The 20,990-nt window shown below is 44.0% G+C and overlaps 1 protein-coding gene across 4 annotated transcripts in view; it reads right to left on the bottom strand.

The window, feature by feature from the left end:
- The window catches only part of LOC140214415 (uncharacterized), a 78,604-nt gene that overhangs the window by 56,847 nt on the left and 767 nt on the right, over window positions 1-20,990 (bottom strand). For all 4 annotated transcript variants that reach the window (XM_072285788.1, XM_072285786.1, XM_072285787.1 and 1 more), the window contains exons 2-5: window positions 20,805-20,957; window positions 11,301-11,444; window positions 5,939-5,996; window positions 5,378-5,503 (exon numbers count right to left, since the gene is read on the bottom strand). In XM_072285788.1, the coding sequence (XP_072141889.1) occupies window positions 5,378-5,503; window positions 5,939-5,996; window positions 11,301-11,444; window positions 20,805-20,925 (449 nt within the window). In that variant the 5' untranslated portion in view covers window positions 20,926-20,957. The remainder of the gene's footprint in view (window positions 1-5,377; window positions 5,504-5,938; window positions 5,997-11,300; window positions 11,445-20,804; window positions 20,958-20,990) is intronic.

Here is a 20,990-nt window from a genome sequence, read left to right on the forward strand (position 1 = left end):
CGTGGAGGGACACAACCTGGTGGACCGTGGCGTTGAGGTGTTGCAAGTTGCTTCCCTCATTCTAGTTAGCCTCGCACGAATTGAAATTACTCGTTCGACTCAAGAAAGCGAGCTTCCTTCAAGTGAACTTAGCAACTGAGTAGCTGCCCGATCTTTTGCTAGCAGAGTTGAACATCGTACCACGTGGGCGATGCGCATGCAGAATTTCTGTCCCTTGCACTACTGTAGTGTTTGCCGAGTGTGTTTAGTTTACGCAGCGTGATTGGAGTCACCCCTGGTTTGCCGTCACCTGCACATCGTCTGCGCTGCTGCCACGGACTACGATCGAGTCACCCCGGGCGATGGTGATGCTGTGGCCAGTTACTTCGGCGGCCTCCTGCATCCAGCTCACAACCCTCGGCGGCGGACAAAGGAGCCAGCGGTCACCGACAGCTACGGCGGCTCTTGCCAGCAGGGCGCGTCGGCGCAAGCGACGCTTGCTCGTACCGACTACTGCGTCGTCGTCTCCGAAGTCCTGGCCTGGGATCGTGCCGTCGAGTCGCAAAGCTGCTGCTGTGACCGGCGGACGCCAGCGGTGTACCCCAAGGACAGTCGGCTCGCATGTTATGGACAGCGTGTGGACATTTCCCCGGCACGGCCACTGTTGCATGTACCATCTTGTTCGCGAAGCACGGGTTAATGTTAGACCGTGTGACATGTTTCGCCGGAATAAGAAGTGATTTAAGGTTGGGGGGATGTGGGGATGCGCGACTCTCGCGCGTCCCCTGATGTTTTTCCCGCATAGCGCATCCCCTGATATGCTGTTTTCCCGCACGGCTCGCGTGGCCTGGCGCCCGCGGCGCTCGGAGTGGTACAAGCGCGGTGCGAGAGATGGCGCGACCATCGCAGCGCGACCGTCGCGGCGCGGCGGGGTTACTCGGGTGCCGAGGGACAAGGCGCTAGCTTTTTCCCGGCGGGCCGGCGAACAGCGTGGACATTCCGCGCGCGCTGCGACCATGGTTCTGCGAGACCGCCTCGCGTGGCCGCCTTCGAACGCGCCTCCGTTGGCGTGACCGAACACGCGAACGACCAGGCGTTGGGATCCAGCATGGGGCGAACATATTCGCTCGCAATGCGGTCGCAGTAAGTCGGACTTCTAGATTTGTCGCGCGCCCATCGGCATGTTTTGGGGATAGCAACTCGGCTAGCAGGCATTTATCTATGAAAGGTGCAATAAATGCCCTTGTGATTGTTTGCACTACTGTGTTGTCGTTCCTTTGCCCCAAGAGTACGGAGGAGAACCCCGTATCTCCCACAGGTGCCATTGAGGAAATGCAGTATTGCTACATTTTAATACATCTGGCTTGGTAATGGGTTCACCACACTCACCAGGCCCATTATATATACCTACTACTTTCACAAGAACTGAAGTCCTCATCTCATAGGTTCAGTGTTAGAAGGCGGTCACCAGATAGCCAGGTGTCAGGAATTGGGTGAATTGGTTCTAGTTCCATGAGGCAGTGGTGGCACTGTCACACAACTTAGACATATTCTCATATTTTACACGAAATCATTTTCTGCAAGAGAAGTAATGAGAGTCAGCGCCCCTAATTTTAGGTTAAGTTGAAATCTTTTACACGGTGTTAACCAAACAAGTAAAGGTGCTGCAGGTATCAAAGCCTCAGTCTTGAATTAACTGCATTAAGACTGGCATTCAAATATGCACATGTGTATGGCTGTATTAAATATATAACAATTACCATTCATTGCAAAATCTGCTCACCATTTGTTATACCTAAAGGCATTCCCAAGCAAAAGCAGGGTTTTTGTTATTTAGGTCCGCTACCAAGCAACGCTCAAGTCAAAAGTCAGAATAATGATTGTTGTATAATTTATTCAACCTTAGACAGCAGTACCAATGGAAGATTAATATATTGAAAGAAAGTAGATCCTCCTTGTCCTGCCAAAAGTGATAAGCAGTAATGATGAATAAGAAAATGGCTTTTTGTCTAATCAGGTGCATTGGAGAGTTTGGACATTATCAATACAACCAACCAATTGGCTCTGAGAAACAGAGTGCACAACAGTGGCTGCTGACATAGACCATAACACAGTATTCCCAATTGTTTTCAGATATTTTGTAAGTAATATTCACTATAAATGTGGGGGAAAAAACATAGTAAACAGAGGTTGACACATCAGAACCTAGTCCTACTGACCTTTTTGTACAGAAAGATAGACAAAAACAAAAATGTAGTCCTAAAAAGGCACACACTTTCTTGCTCATAACAGACAAGAAGCCAAAAGATGTCATCTGAACTCTTTTGCTTATTAGTAATTGCAATACAAACATATATTTTCATACTGAACATCAAACCCCCAAACTAAAATAGCGCACACATTTTGCTCTATTCTAGGCCAAGGCCACTGTAGTGGACACAGAAGTACATGACAATGTTGCTATTGACAGTCTAGTCAAGCTTAGTAATCGTACTAGTACAGCTTGCCAGAACTTGCATTGTGGATTCCCTGTCATGCACATCTTGATGCGTCTTACCAGTTTGCACAACGCACAGAGTAAGCAAAAAATTATCTTAAAGCGAAGCTGTTAAGGGAAGCTTTGCAGCCGTTTTTGTATGGCATTGTGTTCTGTATCAACCAGGAATGCAAGTTGCATTTGAGGCCCAAATTGTTGCTTTGAAATGTAATTACAGTCGAACCTGAATATATCGAACCCACATATACCAAATTATTGTATGTAACGAACAGCAGTAAAATCCTCTCCATAGTTTCTGTATAAAACTTTTTTTTATATATAGCGAACTTTTTTGCAATCTCCTTCAGATTCGATATATTCAGATTCGACTGTATCAATGTATAAAATAATACTTACTTTGCATACACATCACATGAATATTTAACACCTTCCTTGCACATTCTTTCTTTTCAGCCAGTAAATCATAAATTTTGCTTCAAGTTTTATTTTACTGGCTTCACATTGGAAATAAGTTAGGAGTTTGTATGGCTGTGGTGGTAATAAGCAGCAAGCAATGCAGTTGGCATGGGAGCCCCGAAGTAGCCATATAACCAGGGCATTGTTGATGAATCATCAATAAGAACAACCAGCAAACAGACCCATAGTACCTCAGACGAAGGGTGCGAGAATTCACTTATGCAGTTTGCTTTTTTTTATGTACAAGTGCTTCATACATCTTCGAAGGATTCTTTATCTGCCGAAATTTGCTACGAACTGCACGCTGCTAGCCACACTACTGCACTTAGCATGTGAAAGTGCACCTCAGGCACGATTTCTCTCACGATTAGTGCAGTTTATTGTGATCTGCAACAGAGAAGTACAGTTGCCGGCACAAAGACTGACCCACATAGTTTGCGATTTCAAAGTTCAGCATAGCAGACAGACATAAGAGTTTGTGCTGTCCTTTTAGTTCCTGCAGTGTACTTATTTTCAATGCTCAACTTTTCAAAGAACTAATCCTCACCGCTCAGCTTTCTGTCATTTGAAGTTTCATGGCCCACATAGTGGGGCCTTTCACATGTATACCATGTGCTTTGGCTTCATCTTTACAGATTTTATGGAGCACCAAGCTGTTCATTACATCTAAATTCCCGGTGAATCCAGTGCTGCATTCACCTCTTGCACATATTCTGTGAAGACCTGAGAATCTTGCACAAAGTAGTTATCACTGCCTGCCTGAAAATAGCCGTGTCACTATTGCAATGGGGGCACAACCTTCTCCAAAAGTTCGCTGACAAAGAAAAACTGGTTCCACTTGGCTGCTCAAGGTGATCATCTATGAAACTAGGATTAATGCATCTCACCCTCAGCACTTGCACCCCACGGGGTGAGAGGCCTAGCTCAACATTCATATGTTGGTTCTACCATGCAGATGTAACACGACTAGATGTAAGCAATGCAACACCAACTAGACCAATAAATTACAAAACTGAAGAACAAAGTGATGAACACACCACAGTCAAATACCAAGTAAAAGATCCAAAATGGATGCATGTCGTCACAGGATCGCTAGCGCCACACTACAAAGGTGACATTTCAATTCCATAAACAACTACAAAGCAGGAAACCCTACGTCTCGCCATTGTTTACAGAAATAATGGCGAGACATAGGGTTGCTTGCTGACGCCCACAAGGTGCAGGTAGATTTGTTAAAGGAAAAGTTGCCATACACCCTTTCGGTTCACATTCCAGTGCTTTTAGTTGATTAACTCTTTCCCTACTGTGCCCATTAGGCAGGCATCACTGGCCCGTTAACAATGGTTTCCAACGCCATTTTCGAGACCTTCAGTGTCCCTTATGGACACACTGCGCCAGCTGACATATAGTAGGAGAACTAAACTTTTTCTTATGGAGTTAGCTTTTTTTCCGGCTTGGCTGCGATTTTTGAGTCGGCTCTTAACACACGCACATGCTTGTCAGAGTTGAAAGCGAAAATGACTGCCTATGAAAGCAGTGTGCATGCTCCGAAACATCGCAGATCTTGCGATTCCGCTGCGTCTGTGGCTAATTTTATTGACTGCTCAAGCAACAGCAAGTAAGAGGATGCTGCTTTTTCAGCTGACCGATTCTGAGAGCAATTTTTTCAGTGCAAGTAGTTTTCAAGGATAAATTTTGATTCCTTAGCAGACAGTGACCATTAGATAGCAAAACATTTTGTATATTTTCAAAATTTTTGATCATGTTTCCTTTTTATATACAAGCGTATCTTTACAAGTTTTGTAATTTTATTCTGCAATCTTGTTATTGGCAATTTCTATTTTCTTAAGAGATAAATCTGGTTAATAAATGTATGCCTGAGAAGCAGGTTCATTCTGCTTTGCTTTCGTGTACTGCATAAAATTTTCAGTGCAACAGTTTCTTCAAAAAAAAAAGAAAAAAAAAAAGAAATTAGTGTAACCTACGAAAAAAAAAAAACGGCCATTTCACCCACGGTAGGGAAAGAGTGAAATTGCCCTCACACTGCCAATCATAAACGAAACAGTTGGCTCAGAAGGTAGAGCAAATACCCTGGAAAGGCAGCAATACCTTGCTCTGTGCTCAGAGCAGAACTCATTTTATCAACCACGCAGCTTTTCACGAAAGCCCTTGTGGGTTTGCTTTGTACCTTCACACTACTATATCGCCCTTTCATTTGCGAAAATACAGTGTCCTCTTTGTTCCACAGGGCCATCAGTCCCATGACATCTAGCTGCACTTTACGAGCTTACTAGCAGTTTAGAGTTGCAGCCCTTGAAGAGCAGTTTCAATTCAAATACAGAATTTCCAAGAAAGCTCTGCAGCATCAGCACCCGTATTAGCGGCTGTTAATGCCTTCCCGAGCTCGAGTGCTTGTCAACAAGATCAGCAGCATGCAGTCTTCACCTGAGCAGCCCCGAAGGCGACCTAGGAGCGCTGTCCAGTACAGTGTACAAATGCACCTTGTCCCCGTCTCGCATCACGACCAGGCGCACTGCCCGCACTCGAGGGACATTCAGGCTCATCTCCTCGCTACACAGCGACAACAGGTGCAGGGGAGCAAGAACGTAGTGTAAGACAAAGGTCTACTAAATTTTTTCACTCTCACAAAATGCAAATACAAATTAACTTTTCTGTCACGCTGACACTGCAATCATTCCAAAGCTGCAGAAGATTACTTCTAATCACTGCTGCAACACTAATGAGCAATGTTTAGTCCATAGATCCTCTACAAAGAAGCTCTAGGGCGGCTTAGTGTCAGCTTTACAAGAGTACACAATAATACGCCTGCTAACCTGGCTGTACAGGCAGCGACACAACCACAATGCCATATAGATGAAGTTAATTCATTTGACACTGCCACAAGCTAAACTTCACCGTCTTCTTCAGTACAGCTGCACCACAACAATGGCGCCAGTCACTCTAATTTTGGCAGTCATACACTCGCTATGAAAAGCATACACCCACCCTTTGCTGTCTAGATACTTGGCCACATCATTCAGGGTTGGCCGCTCATCCAGGTAGGCTGCACACAGGGCACAAACAGATGCCAATAAGAGCTCTGTCCAAGAATATGTACTCAAAGTCAACTGGAATTGTAACAATTAATTTTTTTATTCTTTTCGAAACCTTCCTCAATGGCTTGGGTGCCCCCATGCCACTGTTATCACTGTAATCAGTGACCTAGAGTAACAGATTAAGGAAAACATGAATGAAAAGTGGAATGTATAGTTACACAATATCGCCTCAGCTCAACAAAGTATGGCATAAAAATATGCTAAAAAAGCAGTCTGAAACTGAGGCAAATACGGACCAATAGAATGTCCACTTGAGACTTTGGCATAGTTATGTTGCAGCACGCTATCATTTCAGGTTGCAACAAATCCAGAACAAAATGGTAGTTACCACAATACATACGTGTAATGAAACGTCCCAGAACAAGCACATGGGCTGCTGCAACAGACATCGCAGCGACAACTCTGGGTTAGTCCTAAGAAGTGTACCAACACCTTGAAACAAAAGTGCTTATGCTCTGCTCTTACCAAGGAACAAAACAATGTTGAACTCCTGATCTGAAGGTGACACACACACAACAGCAGCAACTTTTACAGAATGAGAGATCCCTTACTCAATGTGTGCAATATCATCAAACCTTGTCATAACGAGATGGGCTATAACTAACAGATATAATGAAGTAATCATAATTCCCATAAAAACCTATGCTTTTCATATCTTGTTTGAGCAAAGCAATAATTTCCTGCAAATAGATAAAACAAACCTTTTTCAGTCTGGATTGAAAATTTACGTCTAAGGCATCAAATCCAGAGAAGAGCTTTAGTAATCGAGAAATTCAGTAAATTTTTGAGACTCCCCTGGGACATTCAAATACCAGCCCGATGACATAGAAACTCAATATAATTCTGTCACTAATACTCCACCACTCATAATAAAAATATTATTGCATTGCATTATAAGACGGAAGGAAGAAAATGCTACTTGTCTACATTTATTTGATGCTCAGAAAAGAACTATTTGACAATACCCTTGACAAGAATGTGGGTGGTCAAAAGGTTTCAATTTTGCTCAACGCTGCACTGCCAGTGCTTTCGTGTTTCAGTAGCTTTTGCGGGCTCGCGAAACTCGCACAAACTACTGTATTCACTCGCATAATGATCGCACCCCTGAATTTTGTCGTCAAAATTTGATTTTTTTCTTTCCCGTGTAATGATCGCATCCTGAACTTGTTGCAGTGATATGTCGTATGCCAAGTCTAGCTAATGATGATCGCGCTTACCATTTGTCGAATGCTGTCAAATGCTATGCGAATGACTCTTGACGACATACCAAGTGGTCTGCGTGCGCCAAACATTCTTAAGAGGAAGCTTTAGCTCGGGTGCTCCTATCTAAATACATGTAAAAGGAGAATTCGTTTTTCTCTGCAACCACTGCACTAAATTTGACGGGGTTTGCTGCATTTAAAAGAAAAGCTTAAAATCTAGTGACTGTTGGTTTCGAATTTTTGATTTAGGTCGTCAAATTTTTATAAAAATTTGGCAAAAATCGCAGATTTTCAGAAAACGAAACTATCAAGTTTACAACTCCGTAACTCAGCAAGAAAACACGATATCGCAATTCTGTGAATTGTACCTGATAGCACATCTAAAGCGGACAAAATTGATATGTTACACATGAACCTCAAAAAATGGAGTAATGTGTAATTACAACTTTTGCAGAACCTTCGTAAACAACGTAACAAATTCACGTAAGATGTAAACTGACATATCAAATTTGTCCGCTTTGAATGGTCTAATGGATGCCGTTTACAGAATCGCGATATCTGTTCTTGATGCAGAGCTATTAGCTTATAAACTTCGTGCTTCTATATTTTTCAAACGTCTGAACTTTTGAAAATCCTTTTAACAAAATTCAAGCCCTAAATCAAAATTCCGCTTCCAACAGTCACTAGAATTTAACTTTCTCTCTCAAATGCAACAAATTTCATTAAAATCGGTCCAGGGGTTATCTCAGAAAAACGTTTTTGCGTTTTTACATGTATTTGAATAGGCTGCGTCGGAGTTGGGCCCGAGCTAAAGCTTCCTCTTAAGCAGATGCCCCATTCCCCCCCCCCCCCCCTTCCATTCATCACTTTCAGCACTTCCATGAAAAAAAAGCGCTACAACCAAACTTGTTTTGGCTTTATTACTTGTAGGCATAATGGTTTTGGCCAACAACAACAACAAAAAAAGCGCCTTTCGATTCTTCTCGTATGCATTCGTGGGCACGCAACAAATCGCGAGCGGCCACGATAGTGGCCACGTTTACACTGATACGTTAAAAGTGTACCCTATTCATACGCCGACGCTTGTAACACAGCTAAGATATTCGCCCACCGTTAGCGGAATTGTGCCATATTAGGATAGTAGTAAAGAAAAATGCCGCAGTTTCCGTAGCATGCCCGCCATGTGTTTCTATGTCAGTGGCAGCTAAGCACGCCCATCTCTGTTTCTGTCCCTTCAAAGTGGACATGGCTATGTTATTGTCGCAAACTTGCCGATATTAACAACATTACTCATTACTGATACGGAAGAAACTGTTTCAATGCGCATAATGCACCCATGAGAAGAACAGATTGTGTTCGGCTTGCTCCGCCGGCCGCCATTTTTGTTTTGGTGTCCCGCACTATTACAGCACAATTGTACAGCGGCAGCCGCCTGCTTGACCTGTTGTCATCCCGCAGCAAATGCGGGATGAAAAAAAAATTTCTTTTCGCGGGAAATTTAACCCGCGCAAGATCGCACCCCTGAATTTGTGTCAATTCTTTTGACAAAAAAGTGCCATCATTATGCGAGTAAATACAGTACAAGTAGCAGAGAATGCCACGTCCATGTGACGTCGTGTGATGCCCGAATGGTCCACACCACTTGACCAAAAAGTGGCAGCTACAGCGGCGAAACCAACACTCTCTGTCTGGGCTCAGTTTCTGGTCACACTGTTGCATTTTGCACAAAAACCGTAGTGCAGTCTGTCAGGCACTGTTTTACTCACCCACCGCAGTACGCAACCGGGCTAGAGGGGGGATGCATGCACTAGAGGGGGATTAGTGCACATGCGTCTCCCCCTCTAGCCCAGTTGTGGGCAGCAAAAGGAAGTGATGGCATATGTAACGTCAACTGCCCACTCAGGGGCAGGCGATTTTAATTGCGATAGAGGTATATAGACCCTTCAAACATGATTTTCCCTTAAACTTGGTCTTTTCTTGGCACAAAACAAATGCTGCAAGGTTTCTGGAATAGTATTTTAACAGTCCACAATAACTTGACATCTGCTTTTAGTGTCCCTTAAGTTCAAATATGGCTGCGCATGACTGAAGAAGCCATCTCCCACACTCTCCTGCACCCTATACACATCATGCTATGCCTTGGTCAAAGGTCATGTACTACACCATAACAAAACACGGACAGCGGAGTACGTGGCTTGCACTGCATGTAGAAAGGATGCTTCAGTAATGCTGTTCCATCTAACCGTGGCCGCGATAAATTGCTGCACTTGCATATTCAAAGGATTCTTTACATACTGGGACTGTACTTGAGAATGATCCATTTCGTTTTTCACTCTTTTCACAGTCATTAGCTCAGACACTATCGTCGAGATCTGTTACTCGGCAAGCCAAACAGAAGATGAAATGGATTGTTACAAAATATTACTTTGGCTTGGCTTTTCATGCAAGGCCCTCATCGCCTTAATGGTCATCACTGGATACCAGCATTAAGAAGAGCTTTTTTGTTCAGAAAAGTTTGCACTAGAACAGCAGCGAGCGTTGTACAAAATCTGAAGATCGCAACTCTCCACTGGCATGCTCCTGAAAAGATGCAAGACCCGTTATGTCGCCGCCACTTCTGCACACGATGGCAGCAAAAATGAATTAGCCTAGGCAGCGTATTAGAGACCGCAGTCAAATGCTCATATCTTTTACAGTCGTTCGTAGACGTGCTGCAGGTCTTTGGCACAGCTTACCCTATGATTATACCAACAGCTCACACCCCCCGCCCTCCCTGCCCCCACCTCTGTGGGAAATGTTGGCCGCATGCACTAACAAACGTTATGATGAAGTAATGGGTAAAATGAAGTAAATTCGCCTCCTCCTTCGGTTCTATTATAGTGAAGTTTTATTGCAAATAGAATAGTGATGGTCTTCCACCAGTTGTTAGGATGGCTAAGAGCTGTTACATCATGCTCTGACAGCACAAAAACAAGAGAATCAAGAACAGACGTCTCTTCACTTTTTTTTAAAGCCTCTTGCAATATTCTGCCTGTTTCTACAGAAAAACACAGCAAGCATGCATAGGCTGCAAGCATGCGTAGGCTGCACACACTGCTGTCACTAGCATTATACTGAAAAATAACTGTCCAAAGAGCGAATAAAATGTGACAAAGACAACAAAATTATATTTGAGCTTACGTTTTTTCCCGACATTTGCTTCAAGGAGAATAAAAGGCAGGTTGCAGCACAAGTAAAAATTAACAATCATGACCCTAACTAGAAGCAATGACACGCCAGGAACCACTACCCTCAATTTTGCAATAGCACCAGTTATTACAACAGTTAGACAAGCTCATTAACATTAGCATTGCAGTGCTAGTGGTAAAGAAGGCACCTTTTATTACTTAGTCATTACAAGCATCACAAGCATAGCAGATTTCTCCTATTATTTTAGTTCAACAATAACTGCGTTTTAATTGTTAAAGCCAAAAAAGTACGTAAGTAAATGCTTCACTGATAAGCACACGATGTAACAGCAAACTAGCATTGTTTTCTGCAAGGATCAAAGTGTGAAAAACTATAACAGAACTAGAATATAACAAAGAATCATTGTGAATCCACAGAGGTATACAGCCTGATAAGTACTATTATGTAGCATTACAAAAGGAACCCTGCAATATTTTTTCCTTAATGAAGACTAGCCCTGCACAACACAATTTGCACCTCCTTCAACCTCTTTGTCAAACATGCACAGAGATCGAAACTATTCACAACAATGAATCAACATGTTAACAGACGTAAGCACAAGGCGTGGTCTTTTCTCGCATTCAGAGCCACTTACATATATCACAAGGAAGGCAATTGATCATCGTCCCCACAGAGTACAAGTGTATGTGCCTGGAGAGGCTACACAAGTGTCCCAGCAATGCAACATAAGCCAATGCATTTCGGCATGGTTTAAAAAAAAGGGCACAAACATTTAAATGGCTATACAACTGTTTCCAACAACGCAGAGTAGGCAAAATGATTTTGGCAAATGAAGTTATTCCAACAGGGACAGCAACACACCTTTGCGGGTGTTGATGGGGCCTCCTCGCATACCCAGCACGAGCTTGATGGTGGCTCCATCAGTGATGTTGCATTCATGCAGGGATGAGTCATCTGGCAGCTCTTGGCACTGCCAGATCAGGTGCTGCTGGGACACTGGGATACCTGCAAGAACAGAAAACAGGTCTCTCAGCCAGGCAAAAATCTTGTGCCCCTAATGCTGCATAGGGGTTTCTTTGAAGGGACACTAAACAGAAAAATAGGTTCACCTGTATTGGAGAGTTACCCTTCCGCAATACCAAAACCCCCACTCTTACCGTGAAAGGCTTCACAAGCCGAAACAGACGCAAGAACGAAAGATGGGTGGCGATGCCACCTTGAAGTTCCCGCCCGAACTCGCCATGTCAGATTTTGACGGCATTTGCTCAAGCCTAGATTTCTGGAGTACAGGACGAACTACATTATATGCTCTAAAAGAGCCAAAGACTGAACTTAAACAAGTTTCTTTAAGAATTTTTATTGTGCCACAATGGCCTACAAGTAGGAGAGAAAACCTCTGAAAGTGTGACATCACACTGACAAACCAGCGCTGGTGTTTCAACAAAATTTACAAAATGGAAGTTCAGCCTTAATTTTCTCTTCTGTAATCAACCTCCTTATCAGAAATAAACCAAAATATAGCTATGAAGGAATACCTTGTCAGTCTAAACTGATTGCATGCATTTCTTTCTTTTCCTTGAAAAAAAAAATCATCATCAGCAGCAGCAGCAGCCTATTTTATGTCCACTGCAGGATGAAGACCTCTCCTTGCGTTCTCCAATTACCCCTGTCCTGCGCCAACCAATTCCATCTAGCGCACCGTGAATTTCCTAATTTCATTGCTCCACCTACTCTTCTACCGTCCTTGACTGCGTTTCCCTTTTCTTGGTACCCATTCTGTAACACTAATGGTTCAACGGTTATCTAACCTGCACATTACATGACCAGCCAAGCTCCATATTTTTCTCTTAATGTCAATTAGAATATCGGCTATACCCGTTTGCTCTCCGATCCAAGCCACTCTATTTCCATCTCTTAACATTACGCCCAGCAGCCTTCGTTCCATCACTCTTTGCACGGTCCTTAACTTGTCAAGCTTCTTTGTCAGTCTCCAAGTTTCTGCCTCATATGTCACCGCTGGTAAAATGCACTGATTGTACACCTTCCTTTTCAATGATAATGGTAAGCTTCCAGTCAGGAGCTGGCAATGTTTTCCGTATGCGCCCCAACCCATCTTTATTCTTCTGTGAATTTCCTTCTCATGATCAGGGTTCCCTGTGTGTAAATGACCTAGGTAAACATGCTCCTTCACTGACTCTTGAAGCTGACAGGCAATTTTGAACTCTTGTTCCCTTGCCAGGTTATTGAGCATTATCTTTGTCTTCTGCATATTAACCTTCAACCTCACTCTTACATTTTCTCTGTTAAGCTGTCCAACCATTTGTTGCAATTCGTCTGCAGTGTTGCTGAATAAAACAATGTCATCGGCAAACCAAAGGTTGCCGAGAAATTCGCCGTCAATCCTTACTCCTAAGCTTTCCCAGTTTAACAGCTTGAACACTTTTTCCAAACACACCGTGAATAGCATTGGAGAGATTGCGTCTCCCTGTCTGACCCCTTTCTTTATAGGTATCTTCCTACTTTTCAGGTGCAGAATTAAGGTAGCCGTGGAATCTCTGTAAATATTTTCCCAAGGTATTTACGTACGCGGTCTGTACTCCTTGATTACGTAAAGCCTCTACGACTGCTGGTATCTCTACTGAATCAAATGCCTTTTCCTAATCTATGAAAGCCATATAGAGAGGCTTATTGTACTCTGCGGATTTCTCGATTACCTGATTAATGACATGGATGTGATCCATTGTAGAGTATCCTTCCAAGGCCCTTCTGACTTCATCACTAGTTATAGGAGGAGTTTCTGTATCCTGTTCAATACCATTTCTAACGGAGGTATCCTGACTCATCTGGTTACTGTATGGTCAGCATAGAATTATTCTGCGGCTTTTACTATACCTTCGAGATTACTGGTAATGTTACCTTGCTTACCTTGCAGTGCATACATCTTGGTTTGTCCTATGCCAAAATGACAACCCCCCCCCCCCCCCCAAAAAAAAATACTGGTAAGCATCGAAGTATTTTAAATAATTGGCCATAATACCCGTTTCTATGAGCCAGTTTCAGTTTCAGCACCCAGGTGATGGATGCATGCTGGAATATATTAGCTTGTTCTATGTCTGCAATCGCTGAGACAGCCACACACGAGCATAGCAAGAAATGCACACAGCAATTTTGGTTATGTTTTTCATGAGCAGTGGCATCCAACCTAGACTTGCTGTTACATGACATTAGCAAAGTTTGCTGTGTCATGATGTCACAATAATATTGCCGATGTCAAGTTTGGAGTTTTTAGACCAGCTTTAGCATCAAATTAAAATACCTTACAAGTGTTTTCCGTGCTTTTCAACAGCTAAGTGCCAAATTTTTGTTGGCAAAAAGCATGTGGTGCAGTTTCTACAACTTCATAAATATTTGGGAGTACTCCTGTAATTTACAGGGTCACCAAGGAGAAAAGTTAGGCAAGATTAGTACAATACACTTCTATAATTATAGAATTAAAGTGCATCAGTCTTTCTGCCAGTGCACATAGTTCTGTTTTCATTTAGTGGATTCCTTCTTAGCTTCTTTTCTCAACTGGAGATAAAGTCGAACATCACAAACACGTTACAAAGGTTCGTCATAGGCAAGTTTGGGTATCGAAATATTTCCAGCGCACAAGCCTATCTGTTGAAGCCGGGTTCGACTGCATTTCTCAATACTCTCCATAACTTTAGTATTGAATGTATTGTATTTAAATCTATACTTTAAATGCTCATTCATTAATTTCTGTAAATGACTTATGCTCAAAGTAAAAAGTACTTAATTGTTCAAGAGGACAGTCAACTATACTGGGTTATTTGCATTTGCATGGTGCACGCCTAGACCTTTTTAAGGTTTGGCACAAGTTTGGCTGAAACAACCCTTGAATACACCTTTACATTGAGAGTGCCGCGGGTGTCTCCGTAATGCACTCAGGACTGCAGTGATCCTGAGTGAGCACCTGCTAAAAAGCTTGTAGGACAGCGGCAGCAAGTATACTTTATACCAAATCGCAATAGTCCTGCAAGGGGTTCTCTCATCCTGATTTTAAGTAAGGTCTACAGAAAGATCTGTTGAATAAAATCTTTACACAAACAACGTTCAAATAGAGACGCATTCAAGCTTAATATTTTCACCAGTTATAACATGCAATTTCCTTTTTCTTCCCGACAAGCTGCCTGCTTCCAAGGAAAACTAGTCAACCTATATATATATTCCGGACAGGCCGCCATTGGAATCTGAACCTGGCAACGTTTAACGCTAGAACATTATCTAGTGAGGAGAGTCTAGCCATGCTATTGGAGGAATTAGAGGGCAGTAAATGGGATATAATAGGGCTCAGTGAAGTTAGGAGGACAAATGAAGCATATACAGTGCTAAAAAGCGGGCACGTCCTGTGCTACCGGGGCTTAGCTGAGAGACGAAAACTAGGAGTCGGATTCCCGATTAATAAGAATATAGCTGGTAACGTACAGGAATTCTATAGCATTAACGAGAGGGTGGCATGTCTTGTTATGAACCTTAATAAGAGGTACAAATTGAAGGTCGTACAGGTGTACACCCCTACATCTAGTCATGATGACGAAGATGTCTAAAGCTTCTATGAAGATGTGGAATCGGCGATGGGTAAGGTCAAAACGAAAGACACTGTATTGATGGGCGACTTCAATGCCAAGGTAGGCAAGAAGCAGGCTGGAGACAAGGCAGTGGGGGAATATGGCATAGGCACTAGGAATAGCAGGGGAGAGTTATTAGTAGACTTTGCAGAACAGAATAAGATGCGGATAATGAATGCCTTCTTCCGCAAGCGGGATAGGCGAAAGTGGACGTGGAGGAGCCCGAATGACGGGACTAGAAATGAAATAGACTTTATACTCTGTGCTAACCCTGGCATCATACAAGATGTGAACGTGCTCGACACGGTGCGCTGCAGTGACCATAGGATGGTAAGAACTCGAATTAACCTAGACTTGAGGAGGCAGCGGAAGAAACTGGTACATAAGAAGCCGATCAATGAGTTAGTGGTAAGAGGGAAAATACAGGAATTCCGGATCAAGCTGCAGAACAGGTATTCGGCTTTAACTCAGGAAGAGGACCTTAGTGTTGAAGCAATGAACGACAATCTTGTGGGCATCATTAAGGAGTGTGCAATAGAGGTCGGCGGTAACTCCGTTAGACAGGATGTCAGTAAGCTATCGCAGGAGACGAAAGATCTGATCAAGAAACGCCAATGTATGAAAGCCTCTAACCCTACAGCTAGAATAGAACTGGCAGAACTTTCCAAGTTAATCAACAAGCGTAAGACAGCTGACATAAGGAAGTATAATATGGATAGAATTGAACATGCTCTCAGGAACAGAGGAAGCTTAAAAGCAGTGAAGAAGAAACTAGGAATAGGCAAGAATCAGATATATGCGTTAACAGACAAAGCCGGCAATATCATTACTAATATGGATGAGATCGTTCAAGTGGCTGAGGAGTTCTATAGAGATTTATACAGTACCAGTAGCACCCACGACGATAATGGAAGAGAGAATAGTCTAGAGGAATTTGAAATCCCACAAGTAACGCCGAAAGAAGTAAAGAAAGCCTTGGGAGCTATGCAAAGCGGGAAGGTAGCTGGGGAGGATCAGGTAACAGCAGATTTATTGAAGGATGGTGGGCAGATTGTTCTAGAAACAAAATTGGAGGACGCTTAAGCTTTGCCTTCAAGAGTGGAACGCGATAATGTTATCACAGCCCGTTCGCACCACCTACTCAAACGCGCTACACCAGCCAAATGTCGAGATCGGCACAGATAGCCAGGCCCCGACGCACCATGAAGGCGGACGCGATCATGGGGCGAGTGGCACGCTACGTGTCGGGGCAGCGCTGTACATTGCGAGGAGGGGGTCTTCTGTGTTTGCCGCAAGACGGCTCTGCGTGTGCGCAGAGCGCAGAAGAAATGTAGCGGAAACGTACTTCGCTACTCGTGAAGCTGCGACTTCTGTAAGTTACATGGTCATAATTACCGATATACACCGCAGTATAACTTTCTACGGCACATTTCTAAGGCAACACCGCATGCACTAGAGGCGATTTTGTCCCGTTTCGAAGGAACGAACTAGTGGCTGAGTGGTAGCGTCTCCGTCTCACACTCCGGAGACCCTGGTTCGATTCCCACCAGCCCATCTTGCAAGATGCTTTTTTATTTATGAAGTGCCTTCTGGGATTTATCGCTCACGTCCAACGTTGCCGACGCCGACGACACCGGCTTTTCTGCGACACGAGCTTCTTAACGCTGTCGCGTTAAAACTGGCCACCCGGTATACGCAATGCCTCACGACTTCAAGCGTACCGGAATCTTGGAAAAACACTAACATAATCCTAATCTATCAGAAAGGGGACGCCAAAGACTTGAAAAATTATAGACCGATCAGCTCACTGTCCGTTGCCTACAAAGTATTTACTACGGTAATTGCAAACAGAATCAGGAACACCTTAGACTTCCGTCAACCAAAGGACCAGGCAGGATTCCGTAAAGGATACTTAACAATAGACCATATTCACACTATCAATCAGGTGATAGAGAAATGTGCGGAATATAACCAACCCTTATATATAGCTTCCATTGATTACGAAAAAGCGTTTGATTCAGTCGAAACCTCAGCAGTCATGGAGGCATTGTGGAATCAGGGTGTAGACGTGCTGTATGTAAAAATACTGAAAGATATCTATAGCGGCTCCACAGCCACCGTAGTCCTCCATAAAGAAAGCAACAAAATCCCAATAAAGAAAGGAGTCAGGCAGGGAGATACGATCTCTCCAATGCTATTCACACAGTGTTTACAGGAGGTATTCAGAGACCTGGATTGGGAAGAATTGGGGATAAGAGTTAATGGAGAATACCTTAGTAACTTGCGATTCACTGATGATATTGCCTTGCTTAGTAACTCTGGGGACCAATTGCAATGCATGCTCACTGATCTGAAAAGGCAAAGTAGAAGGGTGGGTCTAAAAATTAATCTGCAGAAAACTAAAGTAATGTTTAACAGTCTCGGAAGAGAACAGCAGTTTACGATAGGTAGCAAGGCACTGGAAGTGGTAAGGGAATACGTCTACTTAGGGCAGGTAGTGACTGCGGATCCGGATCATGAGACTGAAATAATCAGAGGAATAAGGATGGGCTGGGGTGCGTTTGGCAGGCATTCTCAGAGCATGAACAGCAGGTTGCCATTATCACTCAAGAGAAAAGTATATAACAGCTGTGTCTTACCAGTACTCACGTACGGTGCAGAAACCTGGAGGTTTACGAAAAGGGTTCTACTTAATTTGAGGAAGACGCAAAGAGCTATGGAAAGAAGAATGATAGGTGTAACGTTAAGGGATAAGAAAAGAGCAGATTGGGTGAGGGAACAAACGCGAGTTAATGATATCTTAGTTGAAATCAAGAAAAAGAAATGGGCATGGGCAGGACATGTAATGAGGAGGGAAGATAACCGATGGTCATTAAGGGTTACGGACTGCATTCCAAGAGAAGGGAAGCATAGCAGGGGGCGGCAGAAAGTTAGGTGGGCGGATGAGACGAAGAAGTTTGCAGGGACAACATGGCCACAATTAGTACATGACCGGGGTAGTTGGAGAAGTACGGGAGAGGCCTTTGCCCTGCAGTGGGCGTAACCAGGCTGATGATGATGATGATGATATACATATTCAATGCTTTACTCTGGCAAGGCAATGCACCAATGTTGGTGATTGCATGGAGCAGAAACACGAGATGCAACTGACAAAGGGGCCAGCACAATGGCTCTTAAAACAACTGCTTCATTTCATTCATGCAGCCTAGACAATAAAAATCAATGCTACTTCAAACCAGCATGTCCCTTAATTGCACAAGTTCTTCACGTGATAAGCCCAACAACTGTCAGCAATTGCCAACACAGAAGCTTGCATCATGGGTCCCTCATCATACACTGATGAAACATTACCTACCACTGTCCGCTGCTTTCTCATATCAGTAAGATAAAAGAAGCCCTTCAGCTTCAATGAAACAAAAAAAAAAGAGGAAAGAAAAATTGCCATCCTTCCCTCTCATTTTCAGAAACAGTGGTAACCTTTGAACAGTGGATCTCCAACAGGAAGCCATGCATTATGCTTGCCGATTGCTGTGTCAAAACAAGTCGACATGCCCTGCAATGTCATCTACCGTAGGCAAGTGTTAAAAACGCCGTGATTTAAACAGAAAGAAGCAACACAGATAGGAAAAAGACAGCAGACATCACAATAAAGAGTACGTAATTACCACTGCATGAACTGAGAGCTTCATACAAATTTTCCCAATTTGTAAAAACCTGATAACCATATAAGGATACCATCGTGTTAAGCAGAAATTGACAAGCACATTCATTAACCCTTCTACTCGCAGAATAAAAGAAATCTACAAAAATGGGCATAGCAGGGGAAATTAAAATTCTCTTTCCTTTAGACATTCAGACTAGCAAAACGCACAAGGCCTAATGCCATAAATATTAAACATCCTTCATGGAAATGACCTCGTTGGACATACACCAACAAGACTTCTTTAGAACATGCTCTTGCTGCTGAATTCTGCTATGTTTCGTTGTTTGGTTATTACTTCAAGGATACTTAATGCACTTGCAAAAATTTATCTGGAGGTTTTGCAACAGCCCCAGTAAAGCCTTCAAAGTAGAGACAGGCTGCAAAATGAGACACGATAAAGCAGCACTGGCATCTGCATAACCAGAAGTGACAGCTATAATGACTGTCATGACACACAAGTGGACTTGATCTAAGAATAATTACTTGAACAGATTACAAACACCACTTGCGCAAGTTTATTTGAAAAGAAAATCGTACTTGGATGCAAGCATTCCAACAATGAGCACCGTTCAAAGCAATTGTTAACAAAGAAGAATCAGAGTCCGTATGTTAACATGTTAACTATGCTATTTTTATATGCTAATACATCCTTCTGCACAAGTAATGAATTTCTTCACTCGAGATCCCGATAGCGGTAGCAGTGCGACATGCACCATTCGTCTGCGTTCCAATTTTTCGCAAACGTTAACAAATGTTACTGTTTCACCCTGTAAATGCTGGTTCACAGAAAAACTCTCTGGTATCGTACGCGCTTATTAGCCAGGAAGGCGGCATTTTAGTCCCGCGGTTCTTTCAATGGCAACGACGTGGAACCAAGTCACGAGGCCAGCCTGACGGCGGAAGTTCGCTGCGAGCGTGTGCTGCCGCGTGACAGTTTTAAACACAGTGGGCAGGCTGGGAAATGGATGCAGTAGATGAGTACTTGCAATGGGTACTTGGCGTTGCGTTTTCCACGCTCCAAGCAAGAACGTGCGGCCAAAAAGAAAACAACCCACCGCCACGCACGCCCACGTTACGTTCCGGGCCAGGCGGAAAAGGAAAAAAAAAGCACGTCCAAACATAATAACACGGCCAGTGCAGACGCTGCTTGGCGTTCCGAGGTGAACGATCGTGACGCACGTGTCACCCATCCGATGCTACTATTGCAACGATCGTCCTAGACTTCAATTCGAAAGGCTTTTTACTTTTTTTTAATAACGGGGACCTAAAACAAGCGGCGACAGACGCAAACCTGCGTAACCACCAATGCGGCATCAGACAAGAGCCGACATTTGTTTGCGATAACATCACGCGCAGTAGCCAACCCACGCGCGACGCAAGGGGCCCCGTCGTTCGAACGCTTCGGCACGAGCCGTGTACGTGGCACGGGCTGGACGTTGTTCTACGCCCTCTCAACATATATTCGCTTCACGGTACCGCATGAATAAACGCCAACACGTTTGCCGACCAGCCCAGAAGGCCTACACTTTTCTGCGCCTGAAAAAGACAAGCCTCCCTGGTTTCGATACCGCTCGTGCGGCGCCGGGATTATAGATCAGGCCAATGCACAAAGCGCAACGTATCACTAATCAAAGCTGCCGTTTCGAACCAAAGTGTTCTGCCACTTCGAATAAAAATATCAACAGGCCTTTCCTGGTGTCCCGCGTCCGGTGTGCCGAATGCCGGCTCGGGTTTCCCCAGACACACACACAGACGCGGAAAGAACGCGTTCTAGGTGGTTGGTCTCCATCTCTGTAATGCGCAGTTGACATTTATTGGAGGGCATAAACGAAAATCTGCCGCCGTGCCGCTAAGAAAACAGGAAAAGCAAGCCCAAATTGGGAAGTACTAGACAATCGGCCGCAGTTCGCGTCGTGATCGCATACTGCCTGGGCGCGTTCCAGAACGCCGCCGCATCGAGGCAGCCTGAATGCGGCGCAGTTCTGACGCCAAGTGTAAGAAAAACATAGCGGAAGGTGGCTAAATACGCACCTTCGAGTCTTGATATCCTCGACTTGATCGAAACCACAGTGTCCGCAGGTGAGACGAGTAGCTCAAAGGCGGTGCCGTGCAGCGTCTCAATGAACACCTCGATCACGTCGCTGCTCGCCATGGTCGTCGTCTTCCAAGTGACGGCGGTAGCACCTGCGGATGGCACGAGGTGGTTTCGAACGCACG

Source organism: Dermacentor andersoni, unplaced genomic scaffold, assembly GCF_023375885.2.
Source record: "Dermacentor andersoni unplaced genomic scaffold, qqDerAnde1_hic_scaffold ctg00000042.1, whole genome shotgun sequence".
Classification (NCBI taxonomy): domain Eukaryota; kingdom Metazoa; phylum Arthropoda; class Arachnida; order Ixodida; family Ixodidae; genus Dermacentor; species Dermacentor andersoni.